Source organism: Lasioglossum baleicum, chromosome 4 (genome assembly GCF_051020765.1).
Source record: "Lasioglossum baleicum chromosome 4, iyLasBale1, whole genome shotgun sequence".
Classification (NCBI taxonomy): Eukaryota; Metazoa; Arthropoda; class Insecta; order Hymenoptera; family Halictidae; genus Lasioglossum; species Lasioglossum baleicum.
The window spans coordinates 7,354,653-7,374,291 of record NC_134932.1 but is presented as its reverse complement, the minus strand read 5'-3'; the positions used below and the strand labels follow the sequence as shown (position 1 = coordinate 7,374,291).

The following is a 19,639-nucleotide window of genomic DNA, read 5'->3' as shown; positions in this document are numbered from 1 at the left end:
TCCGGTCGTTGAAGTTATATTTTACAGCTGCTCTACGATTTATGTAGAAATATTGTATATTACATATTTACATATTATTCGGTCTGTCGTGATTATTGTTTCTTTCGTGTTTTTTGTTACATTCTTGAAAACATTTGAAAGTATCGAGTTATTATCATTAGTACATATAGACTATAGACTGATAGACAAAGTATGAAGCACGTATGAAGCATTGATCGGTGAGTGTATAACCTCGTAATAAATATTATCAAACAGACAGCCGCTTTTTACGCTTCGATTTTACGTGATCTATTCGGGTCAGACATGATACCATAGGACAGCATCCAAGTATTCAAGTAGCCGGGTGCCTAACCCGAACTCGGGTCTGAATCAATAAAAGTACTTATTGTTACACAAAAGCGATACGTTCGTAAAGTCGCACGTGGCATCTCAAATTGAACCTTTCCATAACCGGTTTTGTAGTTCGCTGATATCGATTAATTGACAGACAAAATTCCGCGTTTTAAGATGAATTTATACTATTTGCACAGACACGGAACGGTTCCGTTTCAATATAACAATACTGTAACAATACAAAATTTTGTCATTTAGTTTCCGACACGTGCCTATGCTGATACGTTCTGATAGTAAGTATAAACATCTATTTATGTTCAAATTCTCTGATTGGTGCTGAACGGAACGGTTCCGTATTTGTGCAGACAGTATTGTATAAATCGGCCTTTAGTAGATAACATTTTTACTATTCACAATTCGAACGAATTTGTTTTTTTAAATAGAAATAATAAACTTCGGTTTCGTTTTTAAATAGAGATGATTTATTATATGAAAATGATTTATGCACGCATGCTGTATTACGTTGTGTGTATATCTATACTAATTTTCAATGACAGTACATGTTCTATATTTATTCAAAATTAATATGCGACATGTTCGATATCTTTATTTTGCAATATTTATAGTACAGTATTAGGCACATGCAGTGTGCAAAATGATTTGAAATAGTTTATGAAACAGCTGGGTGGAAAGTAAAGTTACGAATTACTTGCAGCATTATTAATTATTTAATGATTTTCTTCTTTACGTTCAATGTTCAACTAAGATTGTTTTTCAATGATTAGTTTTGTTATTATCGCGTAAGATAAAGAGAAGAAAATTTGAACGAAGGGGTTGCGGAAGGGGCGATCTCTGCCGAAGATCAACGAAACGGTTTCGGCCGAGCTATCGATTCCAACCGAAGACTTCCGGAAATAGCCGAGGTCGCGAAAGTGACGTATGTACGTCAGTCAATGTGGGCCGACCCGCGTATCGTCGGTAGAGTTCTGAAATTCTACGAATTCGTTGTATCGGGCGGAGGATCGCTAACGTCGCGATTCGTAATCATGAATTTTGTTCAGTAAAGTTATAGAAGGGTTCGCGAGCGGGGGAAGCGGCTTACTGTCGTATGTTCGTATACATTGGTGTGAGAAAAATTGCTGCTCTTATACGTGTGCGTTAGGGCCCCGATCAATCTTCAAGTTCATGACCCCGCTCTTATTTGGTTAATTGGATTTATTCGTGATTGAATCCACGCTGAATTGATAGCGTTTCGACAATTCTTCTCTCGTGAGGTATATCTCGAGTCATTCCTGGCAGGATCGATCACCGTGACCTAACCTTGAAATCGCCACATATCCCGACCGAGTTTCCGGAGATAATGCTTCCGTGAAAGTTACTGTTTTTCTTTCCTTGCAGATTCAGTTCGGTGGTCACCTACGGGTGAATAGAGATGGCCACCCCACAAACACCAGGTAAATCTCGTCTTTTTTCTCGATTCATAGCTGACAATCATCTTTTGGTTGATCTGTCATGTTGACAGCAATTGTCTGTAGGGAAACAACAAATACTGTCATTAATCTTCCATTTGGCACGTATTGTTTATGAAACAGTGAATTGTGTTCTAAAGATGTATGGTTTCATTCAGAAGAAGCTTTTTCACGAGAAGTATCATGGGAAAAATCAAAGAATAATCATTTTTTCTAGGTATGGATCCCTGGGTGGTTCAACCCAGGGAACGTGCAAGATACAGAGAACAGTTTGAGTCTTTGAAACCAATAAACGGTGTTGTCACTGGAGGACAGGCAAAAGAGTTCTTGTTAAAGTCTCAACTTCCACCTGTGGTCCTTGGGCAAATATGGTATAGTTTTTTTTTCATCAGAATGCTTTGACATTTGCTGCCAAGTGATCTGGAAGATAATTGTGATTTTCTTAGCTTTATATCCGTGATGACGATAATATGAGATTATATTTTTATGCTGTAATCATTATACTTAAAAAATGTAGTATTTGCAATTAATATTAACTAGTGTCGCTTCTATGTTGAATATAGATCTTAAGAGACTACTTTTGACAGTGCTTTCTGCAAAATTATCTCTTTTGCTAATTTAATGTAATTATTGTGATATATTAAAGCATCGTTGCTGTCTCATAATGTGGTACTCGGAAGGAATGTGAAAGGAATTCGCGAAGAAACTATCTGATTGGTCAGGTGCACACAGTCGAGTCACTATTACTGAATCACTATTACTACTACTTCAGATATATGGCCCTGTTCAGGCCACGTTATGAGACAGCGACAGTATGCATCTCGTGGAAAGCTTTGAAGCAGAATTAAATTCCAGACAACCCGACACAATTATCTAATGTGGACATTTTTATGCAGGGCTCTATCAGACACAGATTCAGATGGTAAACTGGATATAAATGAGTTTAGTATTGCGTGTAAATTAATTACTTTAAAACTGCGTGGCTTTGAGATCCCTGATGCATTGCCACCGATTTTGGTGCAGAGTTTAAAGGCGCTTTCTATTAGTGAGTACATATAATAAAAGTCAACTAGAATTGATTTAAAGGATCGTTCGTATACTTCGGTATTTACATTTGTATCTAGGTGATACTAGTGCGACAAACTTAACAAATGGAGCTGCCAGTATACCCCCGCACAATAATGTTGCTTCTTTAGTGAATTTAACTGGACCCCCACCAGTAACAGTACAACCTTTAATTAGTGGGATGTCCATGACTGGATCGGTTCCACGTCCTCTAATAGGCCCTCCGCCATCGAACGGACCATTACCTGGACACCCGATTAGACCTGCTTCGCCCATGACTTTACCAGGTAATGTACTTTGTATATGTATTTGTGTTTCAATCATCAAAAAGTACTTAAAAATAAGTGTACATTGTGAAAGTATGGATAGATTTTCATTTAGACTGTTACACTAATGATGAGCATTCTATTTCATAACAGATACAATATCGTGCCTTAAGCTGACTTTACAGTTGCTATACATTGCACAAGAACTAAATATTTCACTTTCGAGAATCAGATTGATCTATTTTCTTAATGTTACTGATATCTACTTAAATTCATGCGAATACTTAGTATGGTTTTCTCAAATGAGAAACATCTTAACTAATGAGCAGCATTATTTAGCATTATTTTACTTATGCATCATACTACACAGCATCACGACAAAGTAGACCGAATGTGGCTGCTACTACACATGCCACAACTCACACAGCGTCAAAGCCACCCGCTCGACCCGCACCACCCTCTGTGGGTATGTTATAAAAATTGGATGTTTGCATACGAATGATTACGTCTGGGTCGTCTTCTCTTCGATTTTTTCTTTGAGGCTTCTCAAGATGTTACAATTCTTTGTCTTTTTTTTTTCTTATTGATGTGACATAATCGTAACAGTATGAAATAATATGTTATTGTGGTATATGCTTTATAACTCTGAATGCAGAATCTCAGTTTTGCATGGAAAATGAATTATCATGTTTTAACTACTTCTAGTATGTCATACTTAATGACATAATGTATAATAAAGCTTCAAATTAACAATAATGTTAAGAACTTTTAATTGTTTACAAGTTTGACCAATGGATACATATATATTGTAATATGAATGTAGGATTACATTTACTATTACAGCATTACTTCGTGTTATGCATTACATTTATAATTGCCACATTTATATGTAGGAACACAAACACATATCATTAAACGTATATTATCATTTCTTCTGTCTGTGTATTTGTCTAAGGAATATTATTCGATGGCATATATTATACATGGATTTGTTGTCGGTATAGACATTCTGCTTTTGTATATATGTGTTCTAATTTTAAAATATGTAATTTTATATTATGAGTGTCACAATGGCTTTGTTTACTGATCATGCATATTATATACATTCTACTCTGCTGATTTGTTTATGTGCTACTTACACCTTTACAACATCGATACAATGATATAATATTTGTGCTGCATAAAAAAAAGGAATCGTGCCTTCTTCAAGTACTACCACTACTACTACCACTTCCACTACTACCCCTAGTGGTGGTCCTCCTCAAAGACCTGCACCACCCACAAATATTGGTATGTCTCAAGGCATAAAAGAAGTTTGAAGAAAATACATATTGTTTTTTAAAAGTGGAGTAGATAACGCATGTAAACTTAGACATTAGCCCCCCCCTCCCCCCCTATTTCTAGATCTATTGTATATTCAGGCAGGAAAATGATTCCTTTTTGTATCATACATCATGACATCATACACTTTCTGTTAAAAATAATCCCTGTGGATTATATACATATGTATGTACATAATGCGATTATTAGACCACGGATTGTATGCGTTTTTAACAAAAATTAATAGGTTCGATACAAAACTGAATAGACATTCGAAGAATTTAATGATACTATTACATTATTTTCGACTTTTTGAGATGATTAAAAGAGGAAATAGATTTCCTTCGGTTTTTCGGTTTCTCATAATTGACGTGGACAATTTTTATTTTGTATAAAGATCCGCAGTCTAGTGATTATGCTTCCAATTTCGTGTTTATTGCAAGGCATTGTAAGAATTTTAGTTGCCAATTCGTTACATTTCCTTTGTAAATTATTATTTTATTTGCTAATCTCCTATAGTTTCTTTACAGTTTTGAAGTTAGAATAGAATAATATTAAGTCGATAGGTAGCTGACACTGTATATTTTCAGGGGCGAACTTTATACCTGCTACTACTGGACCTCCGCCAAAGCCTGCACCACCTTCATTCCCCAATAGTCCAGTGACTAGTTCTGCCATAGGTAATGCAAATTTATTGTGAGCATTTAAATCAGTTCTAATTTTCTTTACATTTTTCTTTTATTTACTACTTGAGCAGATCTGAAGGAAGACAGTACATTGAGTTTCTCAACGATATTTTATTCTTTTGTTTGCAGATTTACTTGATTTTGATTTACCAGGTATTTTCTTGATACAGTAACACATTGTGTGTTGTAGAAAGTACAACTTTTGTTAATAACGAAGCTTATGTTATTGTCTATAATACTTGTAAAGTTTCTCAAGTTTCTATTTTCTAATATAAAACTTCAATACTTATAATACTTGGTAGTTTATTCCAGTGTAGGACTCATAGTAACACCATTTTTTATAAGAAATCCTACTAAATTGGTAATTTATTCGCGGATAGAGCATTAACTATATGATTCTTTATCCATTTGTGTAGACAAGCATAGTATTATTTTTAAAGTCACTAATTTCGAACTTATACAATTCAGTAAGGCTAACTGTTTTATTGTAAGCATCAGTCATTAATATTAAATACATCAATTATTTTAAACAGGTATGCCTCCAATAGCGCCAATCGCTCCTATAAACACAAATCCACCACCGATGGCCGCTTTTGGTATGGGTCAAACAATGCCAATGCAACCGCTGTGCACTGGCATGACTGCTCCAATTGGTGGCCCCGCTGTTGTAGCATCTGTTGCACCAATGTCTACTGGTATACGAACTTTAAGATATTTTCATTAAACGTTTATTAATCCTTTGCTTTACTTACAATAGTGATGATAACTAACGATATTTGACTGATGTGCCAATAGTTATATACTTTTTTAGGAGCTGGTGTAGTGTCAACCCCTCCAGTTGTAGGCTTACCCCTAGCGTCATCCACTGCGGCAAGCGGAGCATTAGTGAACGGTGTAATTACTCAGACTCCAGTATCCACAAGCACACCATTAAGTACAACAGCACGCCCGCCAAGCATAGATAGAGTGGGTTCGATTGATTCACAACATAGTCAGCATAGTCAGCACAGTCAGCATAGTCAGCATTCAGTGGGTTCTCCACAATCTATTGAATGGGCTGTACCGCATCAAACGAAATTAAAATATACTCAATTATTCAATACCTGGGATAGAACACGAACTGGCTTCTTGTCTGGTCCGCAAGCTAGAAATATTATGGTGCAGTCACAATTACCACAACAAAAACTTGCAGAGATATGGTATAGTGACATAATCGTATACATTCAATAGAGACTATTAATGTGATGATTCATAATATTTCTATAGAATGCGATTGCTTTATTAGGGCGCTCTCGGATATGGATCATGACGGCCGTTTGAGCTGCGACGAATTCGTCTTAGCAATGCATTTATGTGATATTGCTAAAGTTGGTGAAAAGATACCTGCCGCACTTCCAATAGAACTAATACCACCTGCATTCAGACGTCAGCGGCAGAGCAGTTTAACACTTTCGCAGGGTGGACCGGAAAGCATTGATCCATTAGCTGGTATGCCACAGGTAAAATTCCTTTTATAATTCATTACATTATCTACCGGTCGTTTATTAATAGGCATTTCAATAATTGTGCTGTACCAAAAGAGGAAGTTCAAAAATTTTCTACTGGAGATGATTTGTTGGTTTACGATTGCAATTCTTATTGCTGTTGAAAGATCTATTAAAGATTCCTTAGCCATGGATTAAAAATTATTAAATATTCGCCGGTAGATATTGTGTTAAAACTTGTCTTTGGCGTCCTACATTCATTGATTGTTTGTTTCGCGTTTACTCGTATCAAGACGTCTTTTGAAGACAAGCGCAAAGAAAACTTTGAAAAGGGACAAGCCGAATTGGAACGTAGACGCAAAGCACTGTTAGAAATTCAGCGAAAGGAACAGGAAGAACGCGAAAGAAAAGAAAGAGAAGAAGCAGATAAACAAGAAAAAATTAGGTAAGTGAATTCTACTTTGGCTTTCCGTTCCTTATATTAATGTAAAACAAAAATGTAACAGGTTAGAACAAGAAAGACGTAGACAAGCAGAAATAGAGAAGCAAATGCAGAGGCAAAAAGAAATTGAACAGGAGAAAGAGGAACAACGAAAAAGAGCACAAGAACAAAGAGAAGCAGCGCGAAAGTAAGTCGAACTTTTTTTTGGAGATCAGAGCACTCAAAGTGTTAATGGATTCTAATAAGTTTATTTCGTTTTATAGAGAAATGGAGAGACAAAGGCAGTTAGAATGGGAGAATCAGAAGTCACAAGAATTACAGGCGCAGAGGCAAAAGGAACAGGATGTATTGCTTAAGTTAAAAGCAAAGAATCAAACGTTAACTATTGAACTTGGAACACTCGTGAGTATTGAGTAGGTTATCGATGAAATAGACTGTGTTCATATAATGTACGTTGCGTAATTTATAATCTCATTTCTATAGAATGACAAAGTGAAGGAATTATCACAAAAAATTTGTGATACTAGAGTGGGCGTCTCTGGTGTTAAAACGACTATTGACGGTATGCGATCAACCCGTGATGCACAGTTACAAGAGATGGCTGCTTTAAAGAACAAACTTCGCGAACACAACCAAAGATTACTAGCTTTGAGTCAAGAGAAGGCTCGTATTGAAGCAAAGAACAAATTGAATGCAAGCATGGAATCCGCAGGGCAGGAAGCCATCAAAATGGCATTAGACAACAATAAACAGATCGCTCTTAAACAAATGAAGGATAAAATTGCTGATCTGCAGCAAGAGGTATACATAAATATACATATAGTAGTAAACCTACATTTAAAATACAATAATTTTCAAACATGATATTTATGTTGATAGATCGATGCCAAAATGGCTGATATAGAAAATAACAATGGTCAACTTCAAGATATTCAGACACAGATACAAAATTTAGCAACCGATTGCAAGAATCTCCATCTTTCGTTCGAAGAGAAGAAATTAAAGGTCTTAGAACTCAGAGCTAGTGGTGGGACTGTTGCTGGAAACGATTATACATCTGCTTGGGGTGATAATACTTGGAATGACACTGCTGAGCCAGCTAATGATAATGCTTGGCCTGTCAGCGACGATACTACAACTACCACAGTGGAGGAAGCTACTCCAGGAGTCATGAAATATAGAGCTTTGTACGAGTTCGTAGCCAGAAATCAAGATGAGATATCATTTCAACCTGGCGATATTATTTTGGTAATTGTTATAAAAGCAGATGGATATGCTGAAGTAAAAACTAAACTGTTCATTTATATGTAAATTAGGTACCACCAGTTCAAAATGCCGAATCAGGGTGGATAGCCGGTGAAATTCGGGGTCACATCGGATGGTTCCCTGAATCCTATGTCGAACGAGTGGATGCTGTAACAGGAAATGACAATGCTTTTGTACAACAGGACAGTGTGGAAAAGAGAACTTTAGAGTTAGTGAAATACAAAATACTAAAGGTGTGGGAGAACCCAAAATTGTCGGGTCGAGAATTTTAGTCGAAAATTCTGAGATTCCCGAGCATGTTCGCGTTATCGAATATATCGGGATTCTAGACAATTTTGGGAATTATTCCCGCGAATATTCAGGATTCCTGAGCATACTCGAGTTCTCGAGAATCCTGAACTTTTCAAGAACCGACCATTCCTGACATTTTTGGGTTGGCACGCCTCTACAAAATACATACATGATTAAAACAAGATAAATTATTACCCATTTTTATTTCTATTAATTGCAGAGGAATAGCTGAAGTTCCTGAGAATGTATCCGATGCTGGTTCATTAGGAGGAGAAGCTCCCGTTGTTGAACCTATTATTCCTACCCTTGGATTGGGCGTAGCTTGTGATATCCAAGCAACAACTCTCTTTCAGTATCGACCTACAACTGAGCAACATCTTGCTTTCGAGAAAGGAGATCTTATCAAAGTCATTGAACAGCAGGTAATCATACTTTGTATACTATCTATAAAGGTAGTATTACAGATGACATGTATGGTACAACTAACATTTCGGGAGCATTTGTATCGTATGTATTAATGATGTAATAATATATACACATTTCATAAGTACTAACAAGGAATGATCCCAAATCTGAAATTCAAAAAATTACGACAATTCGGAGATATATTACATTACGTATTACATATCCCCAGAAGTCTCAATTTTTTAAATTTCCGGGTTCGAGATGATTCCAGGTAAGTTAAAAATGATAGTCTTTCTTGTCAATTAAGGTACTGAATTGTACAAACTATTATGTGCATAATTAGGGTGATTGGTGCTACGGCACATCTAGTGATGGAGTCAATGGTTGGTTCCCCAAGTCGTATGCCAAAGAAATTACTGCTAATCAAACTGCAGTGGTTGATGGTCTCAATGAATACTACATGGCTCTATATCCCTATACCTCCGCCGAACCTGGAGACCTAACATTCAATCAAGGAGAAGTTATATTGGTGACTAAGAAGGAGGGTGACTGGTGGACAGGCAGTATAGGAGATAGAACTGGAATTTTCCCTGCCAATTATGTAGAAAATTGTGAGGCTCCAGATCAGGTGCGATAATTTTTTATTTAACTATTTTAACAGATGGAATTTTACTATATTTGAAATTGTGATTTTATTATATAGATTACTAGAGGTGTGCGAGAACAGGAAAATGTCGGGGCCGGACGGGTTCTCAAGAATCTCGGGATTCTTGAATGTATCGGGATTCTCGACAATTTTCGGATTCTCGCACAACTCTAATAATCATAACATGTAGTGAGTTTTATAATTTAACATCGTGTGTTAACATTAATCAGGATGTCTCTGCTATTACTAACGCGACTGAAGCGATTACGATTACTCCCATTGCTGCGACCGCTGCGACGACTGAGCCGATCGCAGAAGTAACCACGACTAGTCATGCAGCACTGGTTTGTAGCGTTTATTTTACTATCTCCGTTCCGTATACACCCACTTCAAGAAGTATATTTGCTACCTTGTACTGTACAATGTCATTTAATGTCTTAATTCGACTTTGCGCGTGTACGTAAACTCATTAGATCGCAAAACATGCAGTAAGCTAGATACGCTATATCCATGTTTAGAAAGAGGAAAAGACTGCTGAGCAGCTCGAAGATGAAAGAGCAGCCGCAGAAGATAGAGCAGAATTACCAGACTTTGCCGCAATGGCAGCACAACAGGTAATCAGTAGGGCAATAGTTTGTGTATGTATATTCCGAAAGTGTGCAGTATTTGTTATTCAATTAATCTAAATCGCTTCCCATTTTCTCCTCATTGCTGGCATTCCCGCTACTGCAGTATGTTAAGGTACTTTATCTTCTAAGACACACAGCCTTGTAAAGAGCCTCCCTTACTTTTAATATGTATAGAATACAATTATGCGTGGCTTAATGATGGGAATACATTCCGAGACGTCCGCCAATCCCTAATATTCTCGGGAATCCCAAAATTTTCGAGAATTCATAAGCCATAAATGCATGAATATTCGCAGTCTAATTATCAATATCGTTAAATTCTATATTTTGTCCAACTGGAAGAGCTTCGGCCTAATAACAATAATAGTAATGACGACTGGACCACCGTCGTTAACCGAGTCGTCCTTAAGCGACGCATTTGACTGTATAGAAAATAGTAAAAGACACATAAAGCAGAATGTTTTAAAATGTACATTTTTCTCACTGCAGCGAGGACGGAAACCTGAAATTGTACAAGTTATCGCACCGTATCAAGCTACTAGTGCCGAGCAATTAGATTTACAGAAAGGAGCATTGATAATGATACGTAAAAAAACAGATAGCGGATGGTGGGAAGGCGAGTTACAGGTTCGACAATGCACTATCGATTTAATTCCTCAAGTAAAACGTAAATTCTTAATAGTCAGTGTACTCAATGTCATATTTTTATAGGCACGTGGAAAGAAAAGACAGATTGGTTGGTTCCCAGCATCTTACGTTAAACCTTTGACAAGTAGTAGCAACCGAAGTACACCAGTCTCCCATGGTTATCAAGACTCCCCTACAGATCCAAGTGTTGGTAAGTAATCTCCAAATATTAGATTGTTGTCGATCAGAGTAAGCACCACTGTAATGAATTTGCCTTCTAAAATCGGATATTTCATATGCAACAACCTAATAAACTACATGTGTTCGTATTCGTTTAATGATAGGCAATAGACGTTAAAGTTTTTCTTTCTTTTTTAGAACGTGTTATGGCAATATACCCATACCAGGCGCAAAATGGAGACGAGTTAAGCTTTGGGAAAGGTGATGTTATAATCGTAACTGCAAAAGACGAGCAAGAGTGGTGGAAAGGCGAATTGAATGGAGTGTCTGGTGTATTCCCCAGTAATTATGTGTCTCCAATGTGTAAGTATATTTTCTTGTTTCATAGTACGTTTAAAATTCAGAATTCGACAAAGAATTTGTTTCTGAACAAGTATGCTTATGTTTTTGTCTATCATAAATGGTTATCAAATCATGTTTTCATCGACTGTATGTAGCAAAGTAGCACACTATGAAAGTTGTATGAAACTACGAAACATAATTATTGTAGCATAGCTTTCATCTGTGGTATACGGATAGACGGACGACCGTCAGGTTTCGTTTTTCATCAATATCTGATAATATTGATGCAAATTGACAAATTTTGTGTATCTAATGTTAATTGTATAATTTATCAGTTTTTTTTACGACGGTCGTTTTATAGGACTAAGACAAATAATAATTTTCTAGTACATATACATATAAAGAAATGATTCTAGTATTAGTAATATGTACCTGTATATTTTTTACATTGCTCATATTGTTTCCATACTCGTCTTAATGTGATCGTAAACATATTACTCGCATTTATGGTATTCGTTACCGAATAGTTGCTTTCTTATTTAAGGAATTTATAGGTTACAGGCATAATTTTAGGAGTATCATTACCAAACACATCGAACTGTTAAGTTTTCGGTTCCTCTAGCGCTAAATGTAAACATAGACTACTAGTACTACTACTACTACCTATGGTTTAGAAGAACTATATCTTAATTGGTGACAGTTGTACAAACACAATGCGTTCTTTAAAGTTTATTAGTCACAACAGGTGTTGTGTGTGCTTCCTGCTCTGATATGGCTGCATTGAAATTAGCACTTTTGGCTTGGAAAAATGGTACATGTTTAATGTACAGTAATTATTATTTCATTTCTGGTCTATTTATATAATCGGTAGTTTGAGGTATAAATTATTATAGAGCAGAATACTTTCTCTATCGTAAAGCCTGCCTGTCTGCCTGCATGCCTGCCTGTCCGTCCGTCTGTCCGTTTGAGGTAGCTGTTTCGTTCTATCATAAAGCATTCAATAAATTCATTACACATACTCAATAGAAAAATATATTTATTTTGCATTATGTTACACATTTCTACTAAAAGACATATGTAGTATTGGTATTCTCAATATTTATGTTTGCATCAACAATTTGTGCATTAAAGTTTTAGCATTGATAATTCTGATAAAAATCAATATGCAGATTCAGCAAGTAAAATTAGTAATAAATGGTTTTTCGAAATGACTTTTTGTTGTATTATTTATTTACAATTGCGCTCGCTAAATATTTGAAAAGTAGTCTATTATATTGTTGGCATTAGAAAATGAGATAGCTACTTCAAGCAATTCAAACTTTCATTTGATACGATTTCTTGAATCAATGAATCCTTTTTACTAATTGTTATCTTTCGCCTCTGCTTAACATGCAGCATAAAGGATAGCAGAGCAGCACCGCAACATTGCAGGCTAGAATAAAAACATCAGAAGTGCAATAAGAATGATAGCAGACTCTACGCTCAGCACAACGTGTTGCAACCGACAAGTCTCGTCGCCGGAGACAGTGAGCATAGAAATGAGAGAAAAAAAAAGAGAGAAAGACTCAGGGCTGGTTCTTCATTTCTATATTACTTTGAATTACATGCAAGCCTTTTCCCTCTGGTACGGGGTCCTACTCGTTCCTTTGTTTTCATTGTCATTCAAATTGTTACCATGCGTCTCATCGACCATTACACTTGAAGCTATTGAACCTCTATGTACGGTTTCAATGCGGATATTATTGTGCAGTATTTATAAACGTATGCGTATACAAGAGCGCTAAATATTTAAAGTGGAAATGAAAAAAAAGTTATATCGTAAATATCATTACGACCACCTGACATGTGCACCAAATTCTACCTCAACCCTCTACTTTGATCCAAAAACTCCAAAGTCGAGGCAAATATGATTTCTTTGTCTACTTAGAATAATATCTAGTATCACCAATGCTTTAATGAGATGTAAATTCGTTTGAAACATTCTATATTTTTAGAACTGAAGTTAACTGCAGCTTTCATTCGTACTAGCACTTTTAGCCCGAAACTTCGTTTCACTTTTAACTTCTAATAAGTAAACAATATGCTTTCTCTTGTTTAAATAAAAATTTAACCAATGAATCAGTTATTATATTTGACGATAGATCCGTAGTAAAATGGAAGTACTTTTTACTAGAAGCAATGACAATAAATATCGAACTATCTATCCTGTAAAACATTCACACTAGTCTATAGGTTCGAGCGGCTTTGTGTGTAAATAAAAACGTACAAAAAAAACATCTGTGTAATAAAAATAAATTGTTTGTAAAAGTTCACTGGTGTCGGGCTTAAAGTGTTAGGCCAGTTAGAAAGATAGTTATGCTGGTTGTTAATAATTATTCCAGCTTTTGGTAACCAGTGCCCTTTGTAGGAAATGTTAACATTAAAAAATCTTTAATACTGCCCTGTCTTTTCTTTTTTTTACATAAGCAGCATAGCATATCATTTGGTGCGCAACACAGATGGTTTGCACAGTTATTCTACTGCGCCAAGGCCTAGTGCAAAGGTTTCATAGCAATTTAAAATATGAGCATATGAACATCATTTTTCTGCTTGCCTTCAATGTAAAGGGAGAAGGAGTTGTTGAATCACTAGCTAAATATTCTGGTTGGAATTTCATTTCACCATGCGGACAGATGAAGAATATGTTATACCATATAAACGATGCTCATTTAGTCTCGAAATATTGATCTACTATGAAGTTTATATATAGTTTTCTGTTTAAATTCAAAATTTTATTGTAATCATAGCCGTTAAAAAAAAGGAGATAACAATCTGCTCTAGAATTAGCTAAGAGAATGATTGTTCTCTTTTCAATTCAACGTGTTTAACCAAATCTGTTGTTCCTATTTATTTATTCTACATATACATAGTTATTATTTTTTTTCTCTTTAATTTGTCTAAGTAATACACAATGAAAGATGATGTGCTCCTTCTTCGCAGCCTTCTATTATAGAGCCTAAATCATCATTAAAATATCAGTAATAACAATCATAAAGATATAGTTAGAGTTATTATCGCCACTGGTGGGAATGATTTGTTAAGTAATGTTACATTATCGTAAACCAGTTTTTCCATCAATTTATTCCTGGATATGATAGTTTATAATTACGTAAATGTAAGGTACCTTACCATGTTATGTTTAATGGCAGATCTTCTTTTACCTTTTATTATTTACGTTTATGGACATAATGTAATGAATCTCGATGTTGGGATACTTAAATGACGTGTTATTGTTTTATAGAATTATCATCGACCTAATTTATTGTTTCTGTTAAAATCAGTGAGTCTTGAACGGATAAAACTGTAAATTAGTTTAATACTCTATTGTTTTATAATTTTAAATCTTTCATCGAAACCTACCGCTGTATTTAGTAGAACAAATAAATTAGTGAGCGTTCTTATGTGTTCATTTAGGGTTCATTCCATTCACTGTATCAGGGACTTGATGGAATAACTAGTTTCAAATAACTGCAAGAACCAAGCGCACAGTAGACCAGCATATTTATACACTGGTTGATCCTTTTACACGTTCTATATGAGTCTTTGCAAGAAAGGTGTATAAATATGTCTGGTCGTATGAAAAACATTGTGTGCTTAATATTAAATATTCTAGATGCGCCTGTAATCTTGTAATCTTTATCTAAACATGTTGATAATTGTGTAAAGCAAGTTATGCAACTGGTTACACTTAGACGAGATATACTTGTGTAGTGCTAATCCTTAAGATTGTTACTATTTGCAAAAATATCCATATTGTTTGTTTGTTGTAATGTCGAATCTCATTATGAATCTCAATTGTGTGTGGTGTACTCGTGAGTGAAGGAACACTGTACGGGTGTGAACAAGTTCAGATCGTTGTGTATTTATTATCAGATTTCTGTTCACATTTCGTGTGAATATACTCTGGATCTTTACACGTATGCATATACACGCCGTTCTTATACATATGTACACATATCCATACATATACAAACGTGTTCGCAAAACTGCTGATTGAAATAAAGTATCTGTCCGTTGTAAAGTATCGTTGTGTACGACGACTCTCTATTATTTGGCAATACCTAAATACTAACTTAAATTTTAACAATATTACTCGAAATCAAAATATTTCAATTCTTTTTTTTACGTTACGTTCAGTTCAGGGAATTTGTATTGTTTTAAAACGACGATGTGCCAAGTAATTTGTGTATTACTTTCTTTTCCTTGTGTGAAAGATAAGAAAAAATGTATAAAGGACGAGCAGTGCAATAAACAATTTTTGCATACATTTTATGTGTAGCAAATGAAGTGGCAACTGACCTATCGTTCGGATTGGATGCAATGGAAAGAAAACGTCAAGAATACATCAAAGAACTCATTACAACGGAACAAGCATATATAGAAGATATGAGACTTGTTCACGAGGTATTTAAAAATTATTTTATGCCTTACGATAATATCTATATTCGAATAACGAAGATAAAGAATAAAATCTGTTCGTAGGTATTTGAGAAGCCGCTTATCGAAAGCTTAGTTTTAACTATAGACGAAGTGGACAAAATATTTGTTAACTGGAGAGACATCATAGCCTGCAATGACAATTTTTTAAGGTAGTATTTCTCTTAATAGAAACCATTAAGATGACTTTAGTAATCGTACTTATATTCACTTCTTTTTTTCAGAACTTTGAGAATACGACGAGACAACAGCGACGGAGGAGTCGTAAGAATGATCGGCGATATTTTATGTGAAAACGTAAGCAGTTTTTGTTTGTATGCTACAGTTTCATACTTCAACTAACCATTCATTGTGTATTCCAGATACCCAGAATGTCAGCTTATATTAGATTCTGCAGTTGTCAAATATCTGCGGCTGTATACCTTCAACGGTTAACTGAAACTGTACCAGAATTTGTTGAGGTGGCGCACACTTGTCAACAAGATCCACGAACAAAGGGAATGCCTCTGAGTTCATTTTTAATCAAGCCTATGCAGAGGATAACAAAGTATCCTTTAATTATTGGCAAAGTAAACTATCTTTTCGTTTCATTAACATTTATATCACAAATCGATTACACGTGCTAAATATTTTAAAAAGCTATTTTACAAAGCGAAGTAAGACCAAAATCAAGAGTGACGATATTACACGGTACGTCACTGAAACTGTCGCTAACTTATAAATAAAAAGTCGAAACCTCAATATCGTTATTCTTACTTCTCGTCTTCTTTTACTTTGTTCACTCACCTTTTAGAATATTTACCACGTGTGGGTGAGCATCCTGTATATTTAACATAATCATTTTAGATTTTAGAACATACTCCGGATGATCATCCTGATAAACAGTATCTTCAGGAAGCATTAGCTAAGGCAGAAGAATTTTGTACTCAGGTGAACGAGGGAGTTAGAGAGAAAGAGAACAGTGATAGATTAGAATGGTTACAAACACATGTGGCTTGCGACGGACTTGAGGAGCAACTTATTTTTAATTCTATAACTAATTCCTTAGGTCCGCGAAAACTTCTTCACTTTGGCATACTTCATAAGGTAATTATAAAATGGAAAATACATATTCCTAAATCAACAAAATTGATTTAACAAATACGTATGTATGTATATATGTATGTGTCAGGCGAAAAGTGGAAAGGAACTTGTTGGATTCCTTACAAACGACTTTTTGTTGTTTGCCCAACCAACGCTTCCGAAGAAATCTTTTCCCAGTGGACAGCAATTTTCGTTTGAAAGAAATGAACATCAGAAGTTCAAAATGTATAGAAAGGTATTCAATACCACCGTGAATAATATATTAATGATATGAATATGCTAACTAAATTGTTTTTATTTTACAGCCAATATTTTTAAATGAATTGTCGTTCTTAGGAGATTCGGATACAAATGGAAGCGTTAATAGTTTAAGCTGGGGTGAAGGTACAGAAAACTCAACGAAAATACTCAGGTTGAGAGACCAAAAGAAACCAATACTATTACTAGCCCCGTCGCCAGGTGAATGTTCTTTATGGACCAGAAGAATCACAGAGGCAAGAAAAACATTCTTAGAAAATGAGAAGACTCGTTTACAAAGACAGAAATCGAGTAAGTTTCATTATGTTTTATTTACATGTATTATTGTTTGTGGAAGTTATGTGCCCTTATATAATTATGTAAAGTGCAAAAAATGGATATTCTGTTATTTATCGATATTTAATTATAATAATAATGTGTACTATGTGTGAATGAACAGAGTTGGCACAGTTTGGAGCGTGTGGCAGAATACTCGTTACAGTTCTTCAAGGTTTCAATTTGAAGACAACGCCTGGTAAGCAAACGAGTGTGCTTAAGGTGTTCCTTCTTTTCTGCGTATGCACCTCTTGCCTGCTTATAGCTGTTTGGTCTCTTTAATTAGTTTCTTTATAAGCATGTAACAAACGGAAGCAGAGTGGCCCCCCCAGGAGAAACAACGTCATTAAACATTTCTATAATCATGTCATCACTATCTAACCGCATGATTTACTTTTTACTAACAAATATCTCGCATGATTATAGTTCGCAGGAGGCCACCTCAGGGTAAACTTTCGTTAGTAGTTGTAGAAGCTGAAGATATTATAATACCAAAGAAAGGTAAAATATTCTGCTTGCATGTCGTTTGCAATTTAGCAATTGAGGTGACGCTTAAGTAACTTGTTTTCCTATTTCTGCAACATTTAAAGCTAACAGTAATGTACTGTAATTTGTAGTGAAATCATAGATAGTATCAGTTTAGCAATATGAAATTAATGAATGTAACAACTAGACTGCAGATTTGATGTAGTTATAACGAAAATGAGAAGATCAAAGCCAAAGCAACGAAGACATTTAAAGGATTTAAAAATACTGTTGGATTATTTTCAGCTCGTTAAAATAATTCCGAAAGTATTTAAATCTCTTTGTAGGTTCCGTATTTTTACAATTGATACAGAAATTTTTATTTTGCATAAAAATCTGCAGTCTAGTAATAACACTAGTATGATATTCTGGCTTTGAACGTAACAATAATATAGCTATGCTTGTTGTACATGATAGAACACAATTTCTTACATCAATATCATTTATATAGTAAATTTAAAGTCAAGTTAATGAAATAATGTTCTCAGGAAAATGCAGTACATTCTGCAAAGTCAGTATGGGTTCACAAGAAGAGAGAACGGGTGTTGTATCAGGAACAGATTGTCCTTTATGGGATGCGTCGATGCAATTCCAAGTGAAGGACGTGCTTGAAGATACTCTATGTATTACTGTATTTGATAAAGGCTACTATAGCCCTGATGGTAAAGTTAATTTCATACAGGGTGACAAGAAATAACGGAGTTAAACATTTCTTATTATGTATAATTCTGTCAAATCGACGAATTTTGAACTCCGTTATTTCTTGTCACTCTGTAATTATTGTATACACTTCAGGAAGTGTACGCGGCCAAAAATAAAAATCAACTAACATATCGATTAATATTCTTCGCAGAATTTTTGGGTCGAGCAGAGATAAGAGTTGCAGACATAATGAGAGACAGCAGGGATTCGTGTGGACCGATCCAAAAACGCATTCGCTTACACGAAGTTGAGAAAGGCATCGTAGTATTGAAGCTGGATCTACGATTATTTGGCAATCGGAAAAAGGGTATTGCGTTCAGAGGTATGATCCCAAGTTAATTTGAAAAATGTGTTCATATATGATAAGCGTATTTTGCTTTAAGGCTAGTTAAATAGTTATGCTAGATAGAGGTAATTGATAATGACAAATAGAGGACCATTTTGATAAAAGAGTATTTATTATGTATATTATAAGACTTGATCAATAAGGGTTACCTGATATGATCTTTATTATACGGAACTCGTATTCGATGCAATTATTGGAATTAATTTATTAAACAAATATTTTTGTTATTTTTCATACTTTTTATACACTATAGGAAAGCCAAGAATGAATTGTTTACGTTCAGTCTTCCTTAGAAGTAGCTATTGAAATTCTTGTCAAACTACAGTATTATATAAGAAATTTCTATACAAACGTAGTATTTGTTATTTTACAAATAGATATATTGTTATTGTAACAATGATAGCATATCATGAGAAGCATTTATTTTTTGTATTAATGTTATTCAAGAAAATGTGGAACATTTAGAAGGGCATTAACATGGAT

General features: G+C 35.0%; 1 protein-coding gene across 9 annotated transcripts; it reads left to right on the top strand.

Annotated features, from left to right (window-relative positions):
* Positions 1 to 199: 199 nt before the first annotated feature.
* Dap160 (dynamin associated protein 160) lies at positions 200 to 19,634 on the top strand. Of its 9 annotated transcripts, none has more exons than XM_076422207.1 (34): positions 200 to 218; positions 1,732 to 1,787; positions 2,020 to 2,173; positions 2,699 to 2,847; positions 2,927 to 3,154; positions 3,504 to 3,599; positions 4,325 to 4,423; positions 5,044 to 5,133; positions 5,673 to 5,834; positions 5,951 to 6,338; positions 6,425 to 6,638; positions 6,917 to 7,068; positions 7,130 to 7,252; positions 7,329 to 7,467; positions 7,549 to 7,866; positions 7,945 to 8,313; positions 8,382 to 8,539; positions 8,843 to 9,044; positions 9,371 to 9,655; positions 9,904 to 10,017; positions 10,192 to 10,287; positions 10,792 to 10,929; positions 11,014 to 11,140; positions 11,308 to 11,472; positions 15,770 to 15,894; positions 15,973 to 16,079; positions 16,152 to 16,224; positions 16,290 to 16,496; positions 16,774 to 17,013; positions 17,099 to 17,245; positions 17,316 to 17,559; positions 17,708 to 17,782; positions 18,597 to 18,770; positions 18,962 to 19,634. In XM_076422207.1, exons 2-34 carry the CDS (start codon positions 1,766 to 1,768, stop codon positions 19,147 to 19,149), a joined length of 5,568 nt encoding a protein of 1,855 aa, XP_076278322.1. In that variant the 5' UTR covers positions 200 to 218; positions 1,732 to 1,765; the 3' UTR covers positions 19,150 to 19,634. The 9 variants fall into 9 exon arrangements, with proteins under 9 accessions (XP_076278322.1, XP_076278321.1, XP_076278319.1 ...); XM_076422206.1 differs by lacking the exon at positions 200 to 218 and adding an exon at positions 1,248 to 1,459; XM_076422204.1 differs by lacking the exon at positions 200 to 218 and adding an exon at positions 1,248 to 1,607.
* The last annotated feature ends 5 nt before the right edge of the window (positions 19,635 to 19,639 follow it).